This window comes from Fundulus heteroclitus, unplaced genomic scaffold (assembly GCF_011125445.2).
Source record: "Fundulus heteroclitus isolate FHET01 unplaced genomic scaffold, MU-UCD_Fhet_4.1 scaffold_172, whole genome shotgun sequence".
Classification (NCBI taxonomy): domain Eukaryota; kingdom Metazoa; phylum Chordata; class Actinopteri; order Cyprinodontiformes; family Fundulidae; genus Fundulus; species Fundulus heteroclitus.
This window is the reverse complement of record NW_023396584.1, coordinates 18,239-42,014: the sequence shown is the minus strand read 5'-3', so window position 1 is coordinate 42,014 and position 23,776 is coordinate 18,239. Positions and strand designations below refer to the sequence as shown.

Below are 23,776 nucleotides of genomic sequence, written 5' to 3'. Positions count from 1 at the left end.
TTGTTCTTTGGCGTGATAATAGGGCGCTAGCCTAGCTTTAGCCTAGCGTTAGCCTAGCGCTAGCCAAGCCTTAGCCTCATAATGGCTTCTCCGTCTCTGACTAAGTCTCCTATCTGCTGCTCTCTGTGTCAGATGTTCAGTTATTCCTCTGCCTCCTTTAGTGACAATGGTACATGTAATAAATGTAGTGTTTTTGTAGCCTTGGAGGCGAGGGTGTCAGAATTGGAGACCCGGCTCCGTGCTGTTGAAAAACCAGCTGATAGCCGCTCTTTTGCTAGCGCGGAGCCGCATAGAGTAACTTCACGTAGCGAACCTAAAGCAGTAGCACCCGAGCAGCCTGGTAACCAGGCTGGCTGGGTGACAGTTCGTAGGAAGCATAGCTCTAGATTACAGACCCCAGATCACCACCAACCCGTCTGTGTTTCTAATAAATTTTCCCCTCTGAGCGACAGTCTCGCCGAGGAGCCGACCTTAATTATTGGCAGCTCCATAATGAGAAATGTGGCACTAAAGAAACCAGGGACCATAGTTAAATGCCTACCAGGGGCCAGAACAGGCGACATAGAATCCTACCTAAAACTACTGGCTAAGGATAAGCGTAAATACCACAAAATTGTTATTCACGCTGGCAGTAATGACACCCGGTCACGCCGATTAGAGGTCACCAAAGTTGGTGTTGCTTCGGTTTGTGAGTTTGCTAAAACTATGTCGGACTCTGTAATTTTCTCTGGTCCCCTGCCTGATCTGACCAGTGATGACATGTTTAGCCGCATGTCATCATTTAACCGCTGGTTGTCTAGGTGGTGTCCAGAAAACGACGTGGGCTACATTGATAACTGGAGAACTTTCTTGGGAAAACCTGGTCTGATCAGGAGAGACGGCATTCATCCCACTTTGGATGGTGCTGCTCTTCTTTCTAGAAATCTGGCCGGATTTATTAGTTCTCCTAAACGCTGACAACCCAGGGTCCAGACCAGGAAGCAGAGCCGTAGTTTAACACACCTCTCTGCAGCTTCTGTACTGTTACCCACCCATTATCCTATTGAGACGGTGTCTTTCCCATGGCCAAAACTTAACAGATCAAAAACTGATCTAAAAGGAACAAATCATAAAAATCTAATACAAATCCATACGGATCACTTTGAACCAAAAAATAAAAGAATTAAATGTGGTCTATTAAATATAAGGTCTCTCCCTCCGAAGACTTTGTTAGTTAATGAATTGATTTCTGATAATCAGATTGATTTGTTTTGTCTCACAGAAACCTGGCTACAAGAGGACTACGTTAGTATAAATGAGTCAACCCCCTCCAGTTATTCAAATTTCCACATTCCCAGATCTGTGGGAAGAGGAGGAGGAGTGGCAACTATCTTTCAGTCTGATTTATTAATTAGTCCCAGGCCAACTAATAATTACAGTTCTTTTGAACATTTAACCCTCAGTTTCCGTCATCCAAACTGCAAAGCAATAAAACCTCTTCTGTTTGTTGTTTTGTATCGTCCACCAGGCCCTTACACTCAGTTTTTGGATGAGTTGTCAGATTTCTTATCTGATTTGGTGTTAAATACTGATAAGGTTATTATAGTGGGTGATTTTAACATCCATGTTGACACTGAATGTGATAACCTTAGTGTAGCCTTTAAAACTATCCTAGATTCAATTGGTTTTGCTCAAAATGTGCATAAACCGACGCACTCTCGGCTCCATACTTTAGACCTTGTTCTGACATATGGCATTGATTGTGAAGCATTAACAGTATGCTCTCACAACCCTGTTCTGTCTGATCATTTTTTAATAACATTTGAGTTTAATCTAACTGAGTTCTCCACCCAAAAGAGAGGGTTCCGTTATAGTATATCTTTATCGGATAATGCTGCATCAAACTTTAAAGAGTCTGTCCCCCTTTTAATATCGTCAGTATTGCAGATTACCCTGCAGATAGCAGTAATGTTGTTGGTTCCCATTCACAAATAGATGTCTTTGTTAACAATGTGACTTCCTCATTGCGTTCTGCATTAGACAATGTAGCTCCCTTGAAAAAGAAGGTGATTATTCACAGGAAGCTGGCTCCCTGGTTTAATTCAGAGCTGCGTTCCTTGAAGCACAATGTTAGGAAATTGGAGAGAAAATGGCGCTCTACACACCAAGAGGAATCCTACTTAATCTGGAGGGACAGACTATTGTTGTATAACAAGACCCTCCGCAGAGTTAGAGCAGCATATTTTTCATCATTAATTGAAGAGAATAAAAATAATCCTAGATTTCTCTTTAGTACAGTTGCCAAACTTACCCAGAGCCACAGCTCTGTTGATCCATCCATTCCCTTAGCTCTTAGTAGTAATGATTTTATGGGATTCTTCATAAATAAAATTGATTCCATTAAAAATAAAATAATTGGCATCCTCCCAAACATGATTACCTCGTCCTCAGTAAGTGAGGCAGCATTGGAGGAATCCTTAGAACCTGCGCAGTGTCTGAACTGTTTAAAAGCAGTAGAGCTTTCTGAGCTATCTAAAATTTTAGCTTCATCTAAACCTTCTACCTGTATGTTAGACCCAATCCCAACCAAGTTGTTTAAGGAGGTATTCCCTCTGATCAGTGGTCCTATTTTAGACATGATTAATCTATCCTTAGTAAATTGATATGTACCACAGGTTTTGAAAGTAGCTGTTATTAAACCTTTACTTAAGAAACCTTCTCTTGATCAAGATGAGTTAGTAAATTACAGACCTATATCTAATCTTCTTTTCTTATCTAAAATTCTTGAGAAAGTAGTTGCTAATCAACTTTGTGAACATTTACAAAGTAATGACCTACTTGAGGAGTTTCAGTCAGGCTTCAGAGCTCATCATAGCACTGAAACAGCTCTGGTGAAGGTCACTAATGATATTCTCATGGCCTCAGATAATGGACTTGTGTCTATACTTGTCCTGTTAGATCTCAGTGCTGCGTTTGATACAGTTGATCACAATATTCTCCTACAAAGACTTGAACATACTGTAGGGATTAAGGGGAAAGCATTAGGCTGGTTTAAATCTTATCTGTCAGACAGATTCCAATTTGTTCATGTTAATAATAAATCTTCCTCAAACTCTAGGGTCACTTGTGGAGTACCACAGGGTTCAGTCCTTGGACCAATTCTATTTACTATATATATGCTTCCGATTGGCAAAATTATCAGACAGCATGGGATTAATTTCCACTGTTATGCTGATGATACTCAGCTATATTTATCCATAAATCCTGATGAATCCAATCAATTACTTCGACTGCAGTCATGTCTTGATGACATCAAAAGCTGGATGACTTTAAATTTCCTGCATCTAAATTCTGACAAGACCGAAGTTGTAATCTTTGGGCCAGAGTCCTCAAAAAATAAACTTCTTAACCAATCACTTAATCTGGGTGGCATTAACCTGGCCTCTGGTAATAAAGTAAAAAATCTTGGTGTTATTTTTGACCAAGACATGTCATTTAAATCCCATATTAAACAGGTTTCCAGAGTTTCCTTTTTTCACCTCCGGAATATCGCCAAAATTAGAAACATTCTGTCCAGGAGTGATGCTGAAAAACTGGTCCATGCATTTGTTACTTCAAGGCTGGACTATTGTAATTCTTTCCTATCAGGAAGTCCACAAAATGCAGTTCAAAGCCTTCAGCTGATCCAAAATGCTGCAGCAAGAGTTCTGATGAAAATCAACAAGAGGGATCATATTTCTCCAATTTTAGCTTCCCTTCATTGGCTTCCTGTTAAATCAAGAATAGAATTTAAAATTCTTCTTGTAACGTATAAAGCCCTTAATAATCAAACTCCATCATATATCAGAGCTCTGATTACCCCGTATGTTCCTAACAGAGCACTTCGCTCTCAGACTGCAGGTCTGCTGGTGGTTCCTAGAGTCTCTAAAAGTAGAATGGGAGGCAGATCCTTTAGCTATCAGGCTCCTCTCCTGTGGAACCAACTCCCAGTTTTGGTCCGTGAGGCAGACACCCTGTCTACTTTTAAGACTAGGCTTAAAACTTTTCTTTTTGACAAAAATTATAACTAGTGGCTCATGTTACTCTCAGCTACCTTTATAGTTTTACTGCTATAGGCTTAGGCTACTGGAGTATATCAGGATCTAATTTTCTCACTCTATTGAGTTCTACTGTTCTTCAATTATGCATTATGTGTTGTCATTTCTGCTTTAACTTTCTGTTCTCTCTCTTTTCTCTTCATAGTAGGTACACCTGGTCTGGCGTTCTGTTAACTGTGACATCATCCAGAGAAGACGGCTCACCCGCTACTACCATCTAATGTAGAACAGATTACTAGATCAATGTGTGCTTCTGTGCTTTTTTGTCTCTCTTGTTGTGTCTCTGTTCTGTCTTCTGTAACCCCAGTCGGTCGAGGCAGATGACCGTTCATACTGAGCCCGGTTCTGCCGGAGGTTTTTCCTTCCCGTTAATGGGTGGTTTTTCTTCCCACTGTCGCTTCATGCTTGCTCAGTATGAGGGATTGCAGCAAAGCCATGTACAATGCAGATGACTCTTCCTGTGGCTCTACGCTTCCCCAGGAGTGAATGCTGCTTGTCGGGACTTTGATGCAATCAACTGGTTTCCTTATATAGGACATTTTTGACCAATCTGTATAATCTGACCCAATCTGTATAATATGATTGAACTTGACTTTGTAAAGTGCCTTGAGATGACATGTTTCATGATTTGGCGCTATATAAATAAAATTGAATAAAATTGAATTAGTGGTTTCTAGCTGAAGCGACTGAAGCTGTGTGCTAACTTTTGATTTCTCCTCTATTGGTCCAAATATTATTACTTCAGTTTTACTTTTATTCAATTCAAGAAAATTTTGGCACATCCAGGCATTGATTTCTTCAAAACATTTCCTCAGTGCTTAAACTGGTTCATAGTCACCTGGTGACATGGTGATGTAAAGCTGTGTGTGGTCTGCATAGTTATGGTAGCTGATGTTTTTTATTATCTGAGCAAGAGGGAGCATGTAGATATTGAAGAGGAGGGGACCCAGGATGGACGCTCGGGGAACCCCACATGTGATTTTTGTGTAGTAGTAGTAGTATCAGTAGTAGTAGTAGTAGTGGTAGTATCATTAGTAGTAGTATCATTAGTAGTAGTAGTTGTATCAGAAGTAGTAGTAGTAGTAGTATCAGTGGTAGTAGTAGTAGTATCAGTAGTAGTAGTAACTATGTGAAATCCAAAAAGTGACAGAAAAATGACACATGCCTGATAATCCCTGAAAAATAAAAAAATATTTAGAGGAAGTGACTCTGCGATTTCAGATTCCTACGTTCATCACAGCCCCTGCAGTGGGCGTCAAAAGGTGCCATTCTAAGCAAAGGGAGCCTGTCCCTGACCTGTAGTAACCTCTGGCCAGCAGAGTTCTGTTGTAATGGAAACTCACTCACACCTGCAGGTCTCCGTCTACTGAAGGCACAGACTTTGAGTCAGAAGAGCTCCAATTGGAATAAAATGGCATCACTTTGCCTCCAACAACTCTGGATTTTTCGTGAACTGTTGGGGCTAGAGACGTAATTTTTTCTGCGTTTATTTCGTAACGGATAGGGGAACAAGACAAACTATCTGTTTTTGCTGGAAATATTTTAATAAGGGCGCAAAAAATCATGATATAAAAGGGAATATTGACGAAAATGCAAAAATGCTCTAAAAAGGGTCCCGAACAAATCGCTCTAGCTCAGGGGTCGGCAACCTTTACCACTAAAAGAGCCATTTGGACCCGTTTCACACAATAAAGAAAACACTGGGAGCCAAAAAACCCTTTTGAAATTTTAAATTAAACACACACTGCGTATAACAATTTTTTTTGCGACCCAATGGACCGGGAGCAGAACCAACGCATCTTTGCCTCTTTTTTTTTTGTTTTTTGTAGAAGTACAAAACTTCTAATGTTTTATGGAAATCATCAAATCTGCTAATGTCAGAGTTGTTATTTTGAATAAAGCTTGGTGCGATTAAACACACGTCATGGTTGGATTATTTGATTTTCATCCCATATAAACGGTACTTTCAGAATACTTTTCTTTTAATCCGTACACATTTCAATCACATCCGGGAAAGTTACGCACGTAAACGAGCTCCTGTCATTAACCAGCTAACAAGCTAACAGCTGCATTAGACGAGCTATCAGACGTTCAGGTGGCACCTGAAGCAGGACTCCGCTCACAGCCTCGAACCAAGCGCAGTTCGCTTTTCCTTACTTTTAAAATGAACAAATGTCAGATATAGAAATGACTCTTACCCTGCTGTTTAGCTCTCTTCACCCTCATAAATGACTCCATGTTATTTTAGGTCCTGTGTCACCGTGGTCCCCTTGTCATTTGTAGAATTTACTACAAAAAAACAGCATCTGAAAATGCCACCTTCTCTGCGCTCACTGTGTTTATTTTGCTCTGCAGCCACCCAGCAAGCATCAATTCTTCTTCTTGAGTTTATTGGCAGTTGGCAAACATCTTTTCAGTGCGCACTACTGCCACCAACTGGTGAGGAGTGTTCGTCAGCCAGCATTGACAACTGCCTGCATGAGGACACAGCTCTGTGACATAATTGTTTTCAACAGCTGAGCCGCATCAGATGCATCAAAAAGCCAAGGCGCAGGTTGCCGACCCCTGCTCTAGCTGAAAAAGTATAAGAGATATCAAAATAATTCTTTCAGTGTGAGTATCAGCAGGCCTTTGAGGACTGTGGTTCTCATTTTTATGTTTGTACAAAAATTGGTGTAGGCATGGCGACGATGTAAAAAAGGGCATCATTTAGAAGGATGCAGGTCCAAAGCATTTTCAGGATTTTGCACATTCGTTACTCCCGAACAAATTGTTCCTGCGGCAAAACTATCAGTTATCAAGAAAATTTATTTTTTGTGAGTGGCAGAAGGGTCTGAACATGAATGTGTGTAAGTGTCATGCCTGTACATCAAAGGCTTAGGAGTAGCGACGATGTAGAAAAGTGCCTCATTTGGGGGGATGGAAGTCTGATCCTGTTTTCGCATTTTTTCAAAACGCTACTCCCGAACAAATTGTTCCTGCGGCAAAGCCGTAACATTTATTGACAAAATTCCTTTTTTGCGAGCACCAGAAGGGTCTGGACATGAATGTGTGAAAGTCTCATGCCTGTACATTAAACGGTTTAGGAGTAGCGACGATGTGAAAACATGTGTCGCTTGGGAATGTCAGGTGTGATTTTTCACCACACCTCCATAGAAAATCAATGGAGAGCTTTTAGGCTTTGTGGTGCTCTGGGGTGATTTGCGAAAAATCTATAAATCCCACACCAATGATGGTTACATTTCCAGAATCCAGACAAAAATTCCTACGTTTTGATGAATAATTCATGTGAATAGAGTGAAAATTGAGCTAGTGAGAACAAGTTGTTCAGAGAAGGAAAATCTATAGGAATGGCAGAGTGGCCACTCTAAATGAACTTCCTAGAAACCATAGCAACGCATTCATTTTTCTGAATTTTATGAAAATGCAAAATTATTCTAAGGAGGTACTATATGAAAATGGTGAAAGATATGAAAAAGCTAAAGTAGCTGAATATAGCTGAAGGTTTTTTGAACATTTTAAAAGTTGAATGGCGTTTCTAGCTGAAAGTAGGCTGAAGCAGTAAGCTGTCAAAAAGCTGAAAAATTTAATTTCAATGAGAGCAAAAACCTCACAAAAAGTTAAATATTTTAAATATTAAAAGTTATAATTACCAAAACACATAGCAGTAAACGAGCTGAACGTTTTGATATGAAAATTGTTTAAATCGGTTAAAGTATGCAGGAGTAGTTAGATGCCGAAAAACGTACGGAATAATAATCAAGACCTGAAGGAACTTAATAAGTGAGAATGCTGTATAGCATTGTCACTTCATAAAACAACAGAAAACCTCTGTTAGGAAAATGTGAATGTAATCATTTTATTTTTTTATCAAGTTACAGCCATTTGGTTTGTTTAAGAGTTTGCTTTCAGGAAGGTTCTGTTGTATTTAACCTTAGACAGGAATAACAAATAATTCTCTCAGATAAGGAATCCCTTGCTCCCGTCTTTGCTTTCCACCCCCATGTTGTAAATTCCTGAAGCCTCCTGACCCTTTTTCAACCCTCATGTTGTAACCTCGTGACCCAATCCCCCTGACCCTTTTCTCCTGATGTGTGAAAATAAAAGCAAGAGGACAGAAATGACTCAGCGCAGACGTTCCTAAACCTTAAGGAAGTGTAGTTCTTCGTTTGGGTGTCCTCTGTCCTTTTCTATAGAAATGTTTAAAACTTGTGTTGTGTGGTTTTCATTCTAGGTTAAAAGGGGTTATCTTTAATAACCCTATCAGCCTGGTGCCGTGACGCGGATCCCAACATATCAGCTCGCTGACGAGAGGAGCGGACACGCTGAAACCCACCGGTGGTCTGAGTCAAGGACCAGTCTAAAGTCCCGGGAGGTAACTTCCTCGCTGGTCCAGCGTCATAGGTTAACTCCTTTCGCCAACGAGGGATTGACAGGATCCGACCGGGAGAAAAGCACACCACAGCAAGTAAGTTTTAAACGACCGGTTAAAGTCCGTCGTTCAGGGTTTCGGGTGATTAAAAGTTCCCCGAACAGTTGTGCAAGCGGTTTTAGTCCCTTGTAACGGGTGATTAAAAAAAAACCCCGAAAAGTTAAATCGAGAGGTTTGAGTCCCTCGAAGCAATACGACCGGTTTTCAGTCCGTCGTAGAATTAAAGGTAGCTAAAAAACTCAGGTTAAAGTCCTGAACGGTACCTTAAAAGAAAGAAAAAAAAAAAGGATTAAGGTCCTGGAAGGTAGATAAACACAACGCAAAAGTAATTAGGATGGGTTCAGCACAAAGTAGAAAGGGAAATCCCAGAGGGGATGAAAAGTTTGTGTATCCAAGTAAATTTAAAATGTTATTGCAATAAATATATATATTTCTTAAAATTAAAAAAAAATACTTGCAGAAGTGGAAGAAAAAGTATAAAATAGATGGTGTGTTGAAGGTGAATCAATGGAAAAACGTTGTGTGCCGGCTAAAAATAAGCGCTAAGAAAAAAAAAAAAAGGGGAAATAAAAAATGTGTGTGTGTATGTCTATGTGTATGTGTGGATGTATATATATAGAAATATGTTTATAGCTATATAGGGGTTTGACGTTGCGCGCTGTAAGTTAATTCAAGCACAAAATAGGCAGGATGAGAGACAGCCTCGTGCAGCAGGAGGGGTTGGGTTGGCTGATGGAATGGTGGCGACTGCAGCGCCTGGCTGACAACCTTCCCCCAACACCTGTTGATCTCCCACAAAATTAGGCTCTAAAAAAAGAACTCGCAAGAACAATACTAAAGTAACGCAAACTATGGTAGCAACTGAAGAAGGCAGACCACCACCATATAATCTTTTAAACCCCCCCAGGGATATTTCAGATCTGTACCCAGACCTGGATGGACTGAGTAAATCAGATCATTCGTTATCAACAGACCCGTCCAAAGGATTGTATCCTATGGTGCAGGTCGCAAATGCTAATGTAGGAACACAGCAGCCTCAAACAATCCTAGTTTTCTGTCCGTGGTCGTTAGAAGAAGCTAGAAAGACTGTAGAAGGTGTAATTTCTTCGCAGGAAGATCCAGAATTATGGATCCAAGACATGGAGGGAATTTATAACTCATATGGTTTAAATGGACATGAGTTCAGACAATCCTTACAGTCATCAGTGGGAAAACATTGGGAAAAAATAAGGGCGAATTATACAGGCAGAACCCCACAAGGCGGAATATTTGAACATGAAGCGTAAATGGGGAACAGCAGCAGACGCAGCGGGAGCAGTTTTCGCAGGAGGGCGGATAATTGGAAATTTGGGATCCATAAAACAATAAAAATACTTATATTTGTTAATGGAAGGTTTCCAGCCGCATATATCTGCGTGGGTTAAAAAAAAAACACTTAGTTACACTGATAACATCTAACGTAACCACAGTTATGGAATAGGTCTATGTGCATCACGCCGAGAAACACGCTAAAAAGGGAAGTGGTGCGTCTGGAGGGGGGGGGGGGGGGGGACACATTTTCTGGGCAGATCCTTCATGTGACCCAGAAGAAATATTTGCTTTCCAAGCCACCGGACCGCCTTGACAGCGTCGAGGAGGTTTCCGAGGAGGCAGGGGCGGTCCTAGCGACCGAGGGGGCTTTCAGCCCAAATCAGTAAAAACAGATGGGGGGTGCTGGAATTGCGGGTCACCCGACCATTTGGTCCAGGGAATGTCCCAATCAGATACAAGCACCTCATCTGCGGGGACAAGGAAGAGACCGCAGGGGCGGTTCTTCATATAAAATGTGACTAGGGGCAAGAGCAAATGGGGACCCAGAGCATTAAAAACAGTAGATGTGTATGGAGGATGGGAGGTTTTAAATGCATTAAAAGAAAAACCATACATAGTGCTTATAATTGATGGACAGCCATTTACTCTTTTATGCGATTCAGGAGCCTGTAAAACATGTATAAAAGATAACCTAGGACTAAGAACTTCTAAAATGTCCATTTTTGTAAAATCAGCAAATGGTCAAACATCCCAAAATGGATGTTAAAAGTAATAGAAATAAAAGACCCTCAAACAGGAAAAAAGGTTGTATGCTCCTGTAGTAATGTCACCAACTTGCCCCATTAATCTGTTAGGACAGGATTTAATGGAAAAATTAGGCATTGCAGTTTTCCCACCCAGAGTGGAATGAAGGTTTCCATGTAGAACATGAAATGTCGCTGCAACAAAATCCTCATGTGTTTTATGCACTATGCTTACCGTCTCTGCTCCAAATAAAAGAGAAAAGCAAACTTATGCAAAATGCTAGAAGCACATTATTAAACCTAGAGGATGAAACTCGGTTAGCTGATCTACAAACCACTATGAATGTGTGCTTAACCTCAGATGAAAAGTTTGAAAAACAGGAAACTACAATTGTCGCTACAGATGGGAGTTAATTTGCAGCAATTACTGTTATGCTTTCTACACAGATGAAAAAATTGTATGGCTTACCATGGGAACATTTTTTGTCATTGTTTAAGACCAGTGAAGCACAGTGGAGAGATACAGGCCCGCGTTTAAAAGCTGGAGAAAGACCGTCTGGTTTTCAGCTGTGTCCACACAAAACAGGCTGGCTTTATAGCCCTAGTACAGAACTATGGAAACAGCCTTACAAAGTTCTGTTCGATTCAGAACCCCGTGTCCAAGATTTGGCATGAGACAAAATATTCCAACATTCTTTGCTATCAGAATCCAATGAAAATTATTTAAAAGGTGTTCCAAATGCTTTGTGGTCTACAGGGCCAACTGATAAAGGATTATTGACAACTGTAGAACCAGTTAAAATAGTTCCTAAATTAAAGTACAGGCACCAGATAAAACAGTACGGGCTACAATATGAAGAACAGGAGGGTATAATGACATTTATAAACATTTCATTAGATGCAGGAATAATTAGACCATGTCCAGATTCTCAGTTTTTACTTTCAAGGAAGAGAAAAAAATATATGTAGACACGCCTGCCACAGGGATTTGTAGACCGTTCTACAATTTTCATCCAGGCTATTTTAACATGGTTAAAGAGCTTTAATCCAAAACATGGAAATAAAGTATTAATGTACATAGGTGGCTTTCTAATTGCATTTAAAACAGCTGCTACATCATTTTGGCTAAAATGGGAAACAAAGTTAGCAAAGATAAAATACAATGGGTGCAGAAATGAGTGTTACAGGCCATGTTATCTCAGAAGAAGGTAAAAAGATACAGGAAGGGAAGAATTGCTATACTAAGTGAGCCTAAAAAACAAATGATGTCTTAACCCTATCAACCTCAGCGTATGACTGTTACAACTTCCTCCCAAAAAGTCAGTTCTTTGTAGAACTAAAGCACTGCTGACAGGATATTGACCTTTTCAGTTGTTTTGCAGGTTTTTGTTCAAACACTCACAAAGACGGCGTTGGTGTATTTAAGTTTCCTGAGGATCCAGTGATGGTCAAAGTAGGTGAAACAGGTCATACAGACTAATAAGAAATGGGAGCCAAGCCCTCCACCACATCTGCTCTGTGCTCTGAACATTTTCAGTTGGTCTCTTCTGACTTTGTTCCCACCTTAAAAGGTATAAAGCCATGTTGAGAAAGACCAGAAACTGTTGATCATGATCACCATAAAATAAATTTATATACACCAAGCCTCCATCCTGATGATGTTTTAAAAAAAAAAAAAACATCCCCCACACAGTCTGATTAGCAGTTATAAATAGATGTGGTGCCATCTAGTGACAGTACCACAGAACTGTCATATTGCCAGTTTGGTTAACTAATAAATCAAAAATAAATAATAATGGACCCAGTCTGACCCTCTGCAAAGCCTCACAGAAAAGCGGCAGCACGGCGTGATAGAAGACCAACCTTTATTAATTAAATGAAGCCATCTAACAGCAACTTTAAGAGCCTCATATCAGTACATTTACTCACGTCAGTCAACTCTGCGGTCACAGCTTAGTAATCGGCAAGTTTAACATCCGTTTCAGTGAACAACAACATTTATACTGTATTCACAGAGACATTCCAGTCTCTTCTCTCCTGGAATCATACATTTCTCTGCGTTTTCTTTCACTAGATCTTGAAACATTCTTCATCGTTTTGGCTGAAAATGCTAACAGCTGTTAGCTGCTTCATTGTTTTAAACCCTGTTTCCCACAGATAATCGTTCTCATTCTCATCAAGCTGAGAGGAGGAGCTGATGTGAAATCGCCCACTGCAGCCGACTCACAGGCCCCACAGGAGCAGCTAGGCCAGCCAAGCTGAGAGGAGGCCCCACTTCTCCATGCTGCAGTCCCCAATTTCCCCTGCTGCAGAACTGCAGAGCTGAGTTTTCTACAGCCTAGGACCAGGAGCTGCCCTCTAACAGCTACATTTCAGCTAGCCGCATGACTGCATGCTGCTGATCAGACAACCAGCTTTTCCTTGGAGTAAAACTGATTCAACTAGACACCCAAAGTGAATTTGATTCACATTCAGCTTCAGTCACTCATTCCCTTTGTGTGCTTCTGATAGCTGTCTCTTTGGTACAGTTTGCTTTGTGTAGCATGGATTCAGGCAATTAATTAAAATTCATAAACTGTTTCATAAAGGTCATTTGTAGCACCGAACACATTAAACCACAATTGTTAATCACCGTTTGTCGAAATATGAAGCTTTTTTAAAGGCAGCCTGGTTCACAAATGTAAAAACAAATATGTAAATTAGATGGTGGCCCCCTGCCCTTCAAAATAAATAAGTAAATAAAATGCCACCACAGTTAACAAAACTCTTAGAGGATCTTGTTAGTCTTTTGTTTATGTTCACGTATCAGGCCAGCCCACTAGGGGGCTCTGGAGGACAGCCTACGGCTCCTCTCTTCCTTGTTGGTGTCAACAGGGGGATGTTGGCTGTACGTTTGTTGTGGAGGGAAGAAACAAAAGTTCTCCTGAACTGATCTCAAAGTGTAGTTATCTTTGGATTAACAGATCTAATGGCGTTATAGATCAATAATTATTTCACATTGGAGGACTCTATCTACAGATTTATGATGAAATCTGTTGGGATAAAAACCAAAACTGCATCAGTCAGTGCCAAATTTAAAGGGTCAGAAATTAGTGAATTTATAGTTTAATAAACTTTTAGAAACTGAAGAAAATTTCCATTTATATCATTAAATACATACACACACAGTGTTAATTGCTGAAAATAGGTGCTTTTATACTGAAAATAAAGTATTCATGTCACATTTCTAATTGCATTTGCAGCGGTTATGCGATCAGATCAAAACCCTCTGCTAACCAGGCTACTGGGCTGAATTACAACACTTCAACTTCAACCCGAACCCGCTCCTGGTCACATCTTTACTTTCTTAAAAGAATCTGCTCAGCTCATGTGGAGGGAGGGGAATATTTTCTCTGATGGACACTAATGAAGTTAGCTTAGTTAGCTTTGGCCATTAGCTGACACACGGGACACAAACAAACTAAACGATCCTTACTGTTGATAGGAGGTGCAGTTAATGGAAAGCTGCTATCAGTCTCCTCCTTCACAAGGAGCTGCTCTCCTTCCTGACGGGCCCCGGGTACCTCCTTTATGTGGAGGGGCTCTGACTCCTGCTGCTCCCCCTCAGGACTCTGTTCTTCAGGAGACTCTTCTTTAACATGTGCAGCCAACGCTGAAATAACATTACATGCATTATGAACAACTAGATCTTTACAATGTTACAACCATGGTGTAATGCCATCTTATGACGTGACAGACAAGTTCCCAGCATGCAACACGGTCAAAACTGACTCCCAGCCTGGAAACGTTATCTCGTTGCTATGGGGCGACATAAGAGCTCTGCGCGCTCAACTCATTCTTCTTCACTGGCACCATGCCAACTGGGAAGACACACAGCTGTTTCATCCTGTGGGGTTTTCCCCATGTGGCATGTGTTCCATTTCTCGCTGGACCCAGAACTTTCAAATCAAACTCATCCCTGATTTTCGATGCAGGAGATCACCTTTAAAAGTACTTCTTAATTAATTTTTTGATCCCACTGGGAGCCGCTATCTCCCAGTGATCATCAAAGCGTCGAACAGAGGCCTGAGACCGAGTGGAGTTTTCCCCTCTTTTTGTTGCCTGAGGGACCTGCGCTCACCGAAGCTGCTGCCGAAGCTGCAGGATGCCCACAGATCTGCAGATTTGAAGCCAGGACATCCCCACAGAGACAACCTAAGTAAACGGGACTTCCCCCTTTTATTTCTCTGTTTCACCCATATGGTGACATTTTGTGCCTGGGCAGAACCTATTAGGAATTAGTTTGATGCTTAATTACTCCGAGACGGAGTTTGTTTTAACAGTGCTGGATATTTCTAATGTGTGTGTGCATGCATTTAACAAGTGATTTTGGCTGTGTTGTTTTTGGGTTGACGATAAGCTTACTCGGCCGAGAGTCAATTTTTCTCTTCTCTTCCTATCTTCATCTTTAATCTGTTTGTCTACAATTTAGGTTTCGCACACGTTTTTCATTGAAGCCTTTGTTCAGGAGTTAGACCTGCTCCTGATCAAAGCTCAACATGCACTAGGCGTGTGCGCTAGATACGTCATCAAGACCTCCTCCTCACGCTTCACGCAAGGTTGTAGGTCATTTGTCTTCATAGTCGCCATCTTGGGAAGGTAAAAAGTAGCTCTAAACGGTAACAGCAACATCAGTAATAAAAGTTGGAAAAGAATAAGAAATTATGAACGAAAATCGTGGGAAACAAAATTAAACTGCCAAAAGTTGTCTTAAATAAAATAAATGTGAATAAGTGTACAAAAGATTTTAAAAATTGTCAATTGGAAAAAATAAAAAGTAAAAAACTGAAGTCAAAAATTTACACAAATGTGCAGGGAAAAGAAATCATAAAAAGTTTAGGAAAAAGAAATTCAAGAAAAATGGGAATACAATATACAAAAATAAAGCAAACAAAACCAAAAGTAGTCCAAACCTGTGGAAGCAAACGTGACTGAAGTAATATGTTTATGTAATATGTGCAAGTGGTTCCCAGAGGACCCTTGTTCTTGATTATTTTTCCATATTTTCTATCTCTGTATGGTGCTTTTTTGTTAGTTGAATTGGTGTTTCTTCTCTGTTGTTCTGTTCCTCCTATTATGTGTGTTTATCATAGGTTGCCATTTATTATCAATGATATAGAATTGGTAGGCAGATTCATTCAGGTCAATAAGGGCTTTGGAGAACAAAACAAACCAAAAAATATTGATTGTTCTTGAAAGAAAATAGAAAACCGAATACAGTTGAACTTATGTTTTATGGGTCTGAGTTTTAATGTATCAGAACTTCATGTCATGTGTTTTACATGTGGAGTTGTGATCTTAAAAAGGAGGGGGGCTTTCTGCATATCTGAAATATGAGAATTTTTTTTGGTCAAATGAAAGTCATAAAGATGCTGTTGTGGTAGCTGTAGTATGTAGGTATAACTTTAGCACTGACTGTTGCTGGATCAAAGTCCTTAATAAAAATGTGGTCAATTAAAGTCTCACTGTCAGTTGTTGGTGTGGTTACAATTTGATTGTATAACCTTTGTCCCATGAAATGCAATTATGGAATTAGAAGTCAGAGCATTGTCATTGAATTCACCCAGAACAATCTTTGGTCCAGAAAGGGTATCAAAAAGGCTTTGAGCACTGCCCAAACTCATCTTAAAATGAGAGCTGTTATGTGATGATGAACGGGTACAACAGTAACACGTTGTAGTCATGAGGTTGTACATTAAATACAATTGCTTCTAAATCACTGTACATCAAGAATGTTACAAGCAATCGTATTCTTATACCAAAACACCAATACCACCATGATTTCTATTTTTCAAGTTGCAAGTGTTAGCCGTTTCAATGTATGATTGTGATCTTGTTTTGTGTTTGAATGTCCAAACTGGCATTTCTACAAAGTCGAGCGGTTTACCGTCTTCAAGCCATGTCTCTGTTAGACATATTATGTCTGTATCAAACATCTTAAGATCTTTTATATGATTTGGTAAACCCTGGATCTTGTGTAGACTGAGACAAAGATTCCTGTTGGGTAATGGGTTTAATGAAGGGCTGATGAAGCTAGTCATTACTTTTAGACTGTCTTCTATGTCGGTCTTTGCATAAATTGCAGTGGGTTTAAAATCTTGTATAACAAGGTTCTCAAATGATTTGACTTGGCTCAATGCTACATAAGCTTGGCCAGCAGAAGAATATTTTTTAATGATACAACAGCTCTGTCTAATGTTAGACCTTGTACTTTGTGAATTGTGCATGCTCAAGCAAGTCGTAGTGGGAACTGTCTTCTAATGCCTCCAGTGTATGCCAATGTCTTCATCTTGATGTACTGGAGATGCATATTTAAGTTCTGGATCAGAACAGGAGAATTTTTATCTCAGTTTTTTGAATACTCTTTTGTCATCAAAGTTTACATAAATCGTATGTGCAATGCGTTTTTCTGAGAACTTGATTTGAATTACAGTACCAAACAATCTATTAACCAGACCGTCTGAAATGAAATTGTTTTTGATCAGCATCACTCGAGCTTTTAATAGTTTTTTCAAATATGTGTTTTCCTGAGTAACTTGTGTTTGCGATAATCTGATACAGGTACCTGGTTGGTCATTTTTTTGAAGTCCTGTGCTTTAATTTGATTATTGTCTGTGCAAATCTCGTGCAGCATGTTAAAGGCATGAATATGCACTTCAGTATTCGTTGAAAAATGTATAGGTGTTCTGTAAAGTCAGATGTTCCTGTTTCACTTTGCTTCAATAGTCTTTAGAAATATATTCCAAGTTCTTTCCAAATCTGCCATCTGCATTTAATATTGTGCTTAAATGTGAGGTTGTTGCAAATACTTTGAGACACAACCTTCACAGAGTCATCAGTTAGATGATCTGCTTCCAAAGAAACAACACTATGCAAATCCCCATCTGGGCTCCCTATACATGCAAAAACTGTCATGCAATGCTACATTGTCAGTATCCATTCCATCAGTCCTTGCAGAAAATGGTCTGTCACTAACAACCCTAACACAGCAACATTGGCAAGACCCCGATTCTACTCTTGAATGTTAACATGTCCGGTAAATGTGTCTGAATACTGTAGGGTGAATGTGTTTCTGTTCAATGTGTATTTTGTGGGCAATTCCCTGACAAAAATGTATCCACTACCATTGACATCACTAATCATGTCATGCTGCTTCATGAAAATGTAAATTCTATCACCATTTATCACCATTCTATTAATATCATTTGTTGACCAGGTTCTTGCGTTGTGAATGGCATTAGTCATGATAGCAGTAATACTATTGGTGGCACACTGTTTTGATTTATTTGAACCAAACCGGTCATGGCCCTGGTAAAATGAACCTCTTGTAATTAATGTGTGATCAGCAAAACTTGTCTTACCGTTGTTGGAGACAGTTTCCTCACCAGGCACTACTCTGTCACAGCTCTAATACAAAAATACAAGGGTACAATTAGAGATTGGGATAAGCACAATTCAAGAAGCTTAACAACGATTAACTGCTCTGCTGGTATGCTCTGTTTGAGTGAATCGAGTTAAACATGTTCTACACACAAAGGTAAAATGTTTCATATAGTAGTTTCATGTTTTTAGTAGCCAATCTAGAAGGGAAACACTATGTATCCATGTTATACACTCCTGATCAAAATCTTAAGACCAGTCAAAAAATTGCAAGAATTTGCATTTTGCACTATTGGATCTTAAGAAGGTTCTAAGTAGAGCTTCACAATGTTAAAAGGACAAATCAGTGCAAGAGACAAGCACATTTGAGCAGGGAATTGTCTGAAAACTGCATTTACACTAAAACATGATTTTTTCAGCTGATCAAAAGTTTAAGACCATAGTCTTTAAAAGCCAAAAGCTGTGCAAACATCTGGATTCCATGTCATTTTCTGTGAAGTCTTTACACTGTCAAGACCTCCTGATGGCAAAAGCAAAAAAGCTCACTGACTTTGAACGTGGTAGGATTGTTGAGCTGCATAAGCAAGGCCTCTCACAACGTGCCATCGCTGCTGAGGTTGGACGCAGTAAGACAGTCATTTTGCATTTTTTAAATGATCCTGAGGGTTATGGAACAAAAAAGTCAAGTGGTAGACCCCAAAAGATTTCACCAGCTCTGAGCCGCAGGATCCGATTGGCTGTCCGTCAAGACACGGGACGATCCTCTACCCAAATTAAGGCCATTACTGGTGCTGACTGCAGCCCAATAACCATCAGACGGCATCTGCGAGAGAAGGGCTTCAGAAACAAAAAACGTCTTCAAAGGCCACGTCTTCTTCAACGCCACAGAATTGCCCGTTTGGACTTTGCAAGGATGCACCAAACATGGGACATTGAAAGGTGGAAGAAAGTTGTCTTCTCTGATGAGAAAAAATTTAACCTTGATGGTCCTGATGGCTTCCAACGTTACTGGCATGACAGGGAGATCCCACCTGAGATGTTTTCTACACGGCACAGTGGTGGGGGCGCCATCATGATTTGGGGTGCGTTTTCCTTCAATGGAACAATGGAGCTTCAGGTTGTGCAGGGGCGTCAAACAGCAGCTGGCTATGTGGAGATGTTGCAGCGGGCATCCCTCATGACTGAGGGCCCTCGTCTGTGTGGTAATGATTGGGTTTTCAACAGGACAATGCTGCAGTCCACAATGCCCGCCTGACAAAGGAGTTCTTCCAAGAGAATAACATCACTCTTTTGGACCATCCTGCATGTTCCCCGGATCTAAACCCAATTGAGAACATTTGGGGATGGATGGCAAGGGAAGTTTACAAAAATGGACATCAGTTCCAGACAATGGATGCCCTTCGTGAAGCCATCTTCAACACTTGGAGCAACGTTCCCACTAGCCTCCTGGAAACACTGGCATCGAGCATGCCTAAACGATTGTTTGAAGTCATCAACAAGAATGGTGGAGCTACTCATTACTGAGTCCTTTTTTTTGATTTTGATTTCTGTTTTGGGGGGTTTTCGGGTTTTTTTGAGCTATGGTCTTAAACTTTTGATCAGCTGAAAAAATCATGTTTGAGTGTAAATGCAGTTTTCAGACAATTCCCTGCTCAAATGTTCTTGTCTCTTGCACTGATTTGTCCTTTTAACATTGTGAAGCTCTACTTAGAACCTTCTTAAGATCCAATAGTGCAAAATGCAAATTCTTGCAATTTTTTGACTGGTCTTAAGATTTTGATCAGGAGTGTATACAGTGAGGCAACCCATGATTGAAGCTTAAAGTATTTATGGCTAAATTAAGTAAATGGACACGAATTTCCCTTCACAAATAAAAATAATATACTTTACTTCATTAATTCCTATTTCTAGAAGATCAGAAGACTTCTCAATAATTTGCTTTTTTTAGACATGACATTCCTTCAAATTTTAACAGGCAATTCATTTAAAAAACAGTTCCAACAATGTGCTTGGGATCAAAGTTTTATATTATGCATATTAACACATCAGGATTACCTTTGTTTTTTGAAATGGTGCAGTAGAAGCATCTTCAAAAGTTGATGTGTTGCCGTCCCCCAAGATTCCCAGCATGTCATCATCCAACCACTTTGGATTCAGCTCCACAGAAAACTCCTCCATTTCTTCTTCCACCTGTAAACAATAAACAGTTTATTATAACGTGTGATTTCATTGAGAAACAATTGGCAATGTTAAATAAAAAGGTTTAACAAATACTAGCCTGTAGACGTGGTGCTTTCTTTGGTGAAGCACAGCTTTCATGTTGGCTTGAAGTTGGAGAAGCCTATAGTTTGGCAGAAAATAGTGACCATCATTAATCTACTAAAATAATATTTATAATACACTCAAATGTTCAGTCAAAAACAGTAAACTACTTTACCCTCTTGTAAGATCCAACAACCTTCCATTCAAAGGGGTTTTGTGGGGCCATAACTGGAACATCAGGTGTACAAAGCAACTCTGGAGGAGAGTGTGACATGATGGGCGTCACTTTGGTCTTAGCAGTTGGCTTGGGAATCTGCTCATCTGAGGTCTCATAGATAGCTTTAGTTAGGATCTTCATCCCATCATCATCACTAAGGTGTACCTTTTAACAAAATAAAGAAGTACACATTAGTTATCATCAATTCATTTTGTTAAAGTTATACTTTATGAAACTTTTGAATTCATGCCTTACACCATCTCTGCTCCACAGGTGCAGTTTACTCATCGAAAACAGCTCAGCAACTGATTTGTATGACACACCTTTAAATGCAGAAAATAGACAAACTTTAAACACTACCTAAAATAGTAAGTTACAAATAAAGGCACTTCATTCAGAAATACTTAAAATGTTATATTTTTACAAAGCAAAAAGGCTATATGGTCAGTATTTACCCAACTGCACTGATACTCTGTGGAATTCTTGTCGTAGAAGAGACTGAACCTGAGGATCCACGTCAAGTCTTGGAGGGAAATCCAACACAAACACCTTAAAAAAGATATAAAGTAGGAAACCACTTAGCAGTCCCTAAATAACCTTATAAACATTTACATTTATGGCATTGTTATGAGAACTTTACAGAACACTCAATCATACCATGCTTTAAAACACTTTTGGTAAATGCAGTGCAAATAATTCTTAATTAAAAATCTTAAACAATTGTTTTACTTACAGCTATTTATGGTGCTACATATATTTGTATGTTTGCATTCCTAATTTACAGGTTACATTTTTTTCATAGACCAACACAAGAGCTTACCTTTGTAAAGAGTGTGCAAACAGTTGTTAGGAGCTTTTCAAACTGTTTCCCAGCTTCACTGACAACAGTCCTTCTCCTCAAAGTGTTGCTTGGAGCTAACAAACAAACTACATCAGGGATGTGTGGGATGACCGCATTGAGGAGCTCGGTTCTCAGGTCCAACACTGCTCCTCCAGGGACGGCCAAGAATCCAAAGTAAAGACCATCTGCTTTAATAGGAGCAAATCCATCCACAATAGCCCTTAGATGAGAGTCTCCTACAACAAAGACAAACTAAAAAAATACAAAATAGTATCACAACACTGCTTATAATTATTGAGTCAATTTAAAGGAGAAGTCTGGTCAACAAGGAAAAATCAGTGGATCATTAGCTATACCTAAAACTAATACGTTTGTGGTGATTTAATGAATTTAGCGTTAATCAATAAGAAAATAAAAGCATAAATTGTCGTCTCCATCACTGTGTATGGGGGTCGGCCATTATTGCGCAAATATGGGCAATAATGGCCGCCCAACATCACATCCTGTGACGTCTCTGTGCAGTAAGGCACTGCGCTCTACAAGCTAATTCAATAGGAACTGTTGTACACAGCTGCGATAAACAATTATTTCGGATTTCCAGAGGACTTCACCATTGAAATTCGCGAGAGCTATTGGTAAAGCAACAATGCTCACGTGCATGGCTGTTGGATGTTCTAATACATCGGATAAAAGTGGAAAAAACTGTTTTTCACCTTTACCATTCATCATCCACCACGGGCTCTTTTGTTGGAGTACCTACTTGAAGAAAGAGGATTTGCCATCGTGCCTCTGGCCAGAGAGAAAACACGTCGTCTGTAGCCAACATTTGGATAAAGGATGTCTTCAAGATGACATGAGACCGAGGATTTTCGGTAGGTTTTTCTTTTTTATATAATTTAGAATTTGTGGGGACATTTGTTTACCGACCAGAGCAGCGGAGGGATACGACATACTTGGAAAGAATGCTCACTGTTGTGAAGCCCACTTATTTTATGCAACTTTGGTCAGATTTTTTCTAAAGTCGCTTGTTAATTTCATGAGTTGCGGGTCGCAGTTTTTTGGGCTTGTTTCTCAAAGTGAAGTCGATTGTTTTGGCTCTAAACTAAGTGACACTGAAATATCCCTCCGCCTCATAACGCGCTGCAACTCATCCTGACAGCAGCAGAGTAAATTCAGAAAGAGCCGATCTGCCCATATTTTCTGCAGTTTACGCTTGCAATAACTGATGATAACTGCTGGAAGTTGATTAGGCGGTGCAGATCACCATTTTGAGCAGAGATTGGTTCTAAAGATGAGTTTTATACTCATCTTATAACATTGCAGAACCCAACCCATAAACCGTACTTTAATACTCATTTGTTGTCTTTTTATGTCTCTAAAATATTATATTAGTATTACTTTAAATTGAAATGCTTAATACGATGTCTATCTTTGTTTAAGCGGTTAAAAAAAATATTTCGGCATGAAAACGGACCTTTATTTACAAGGGGACAGATGGGGCATTGGGCCTTGCTCTACAGCCAATCCCGCAACCTGACGTCACAAACTGGGAGGAGGCAGTACTGTTCTTCACCAAGATGACGGCCCCCATAAAAGGACCTTCAAATGAAAATTACTCTTAATTAAAAAAGCTTATTTATTGAACAGTATGTAATAGTTTTATATTTAAAGTACTTTCAGCAGTTTGAATTCTGATTTTGACCGGACTTCTCCTTTAAGTGTAAAATAAACTTACTTTCTCTCCTTTTGATTCTGGTGGAAAGACCAGTCTGTAGGTATTGTTGGCAGAAGAGGTCGGCCAAGGTCTATTTCTTTGACAGGTTCCTGTTCCTTGATCTTCCAATCAGCAAACACAATATTTTAGTGTATTGTTGTTAATCAACAATATGCAACCAAAGCACAAATGTCACAAGTAGGGGTGGGTGATATATCGAATATACTCGATGTATCTCAAGTTTTCCTCGGCGCGATGGTTAAAATAAATTTATCGCAACCATCGAGTTTAAATTTTCATGGCAAGATTTAGCATTTAATTCACTGTGAGTTTAGTTTAGTCCCACATGATGTGAACGCATCACTCGCGTCTCCTCCAAACCAGAAAGAATTCTGGCACAAACACACAACAACATACCTGTGCGCTTACTTGCATTGACTAGACATCGACAGCTATGGCGACAGCAGGCGTTTCAGGTAAACAAGAAAACGAGTCTGAAGAGAAACAGCACTGGGTCAATAATATGGCGGTAGTTTGGATTTCACAAGAAGGAGGTCGAACAAAATGCGGTAATTTGCAAAACATGCCGTAACACCATTGCCACAAAAGGTAGCAGTAGCACAAATTTGTTCCACCTAAAAAGTCATCCAGTGCAAAAGGAAGAGTCTCGTAAACACCATGTGTCGATACCCCTTCACACACCGAAGGGAACTTTAATTAAACCAGCCCTAAAACTGTTTAAACTTCTTTTGCTAAATCCC

At 39.8% G+C, this 23,776-nt stretch overlaps 1 protein-coding gene across 1 annotated transcript; it reads right to left on the bottom strand.

The window, feature by feature from the left end:
• Positions 1 to 13,817: 13,817 nt before the first annotated feature.
• On the bottom strand, positions 13,818 to 23,472 carry LOC110368191. The gene is made up of 10 exons (XM_036129464.1): positions 23,445 to 23,472; positions 23,037 to 23,137; positions 21,281 to 21,553; positions 20,916 to 21,009; positions 20,716 to 20,783; positions 20,419 to 20,625; positions 20,260 to 20,322; positions 20,037 to 20,171; positions 17,963 to 18,008; positions 13,818 to 14,214 (listed from the first exon to the last, which is right to left on the bottom strand). The coding sequence occupies exons 5-10, from the start codon at positions 20,746 to 20,748 to the stop codon at positions 13,979 to 13,981; spliced, it is 720 nt and encodes a 239-aa protein (XP_035985357.1). The 5' UTR covers positions 20,749 to 20,783; positions 20,916 to 21,009; positions 21,281 to 21,553; positions 23,037 to 23,137; positions 23,445 to 23,472; the 3' UTR covers positions 13,818 to 13,978.
• Between the last annotated feature and the right edge of the window lie 304 nt (positions 23,473 to 23,776).

Coding starts and splice junctions, on each gene's coding strand:
- LOC110368191 (XM_036129464.1), bottom strand. CDS start 20,748: ATGAGTAAACTGCACCTGTGGAGCAGAGATGGT. Junction 20,626..20,715: donor ACCTGTGGAGCAGAGATGGT/GTAAGGCATGAA, acceptor TTTTGTTAAAAG/GTACACCTTAGTGATGATGA. Junction 18,009..20,036: donor CACCATTTCAAAAAACAAAG/GTAATCCTGATG, acceptor TTTTTGTATTAG/AGCTGTGACAGAGTAGTGCC.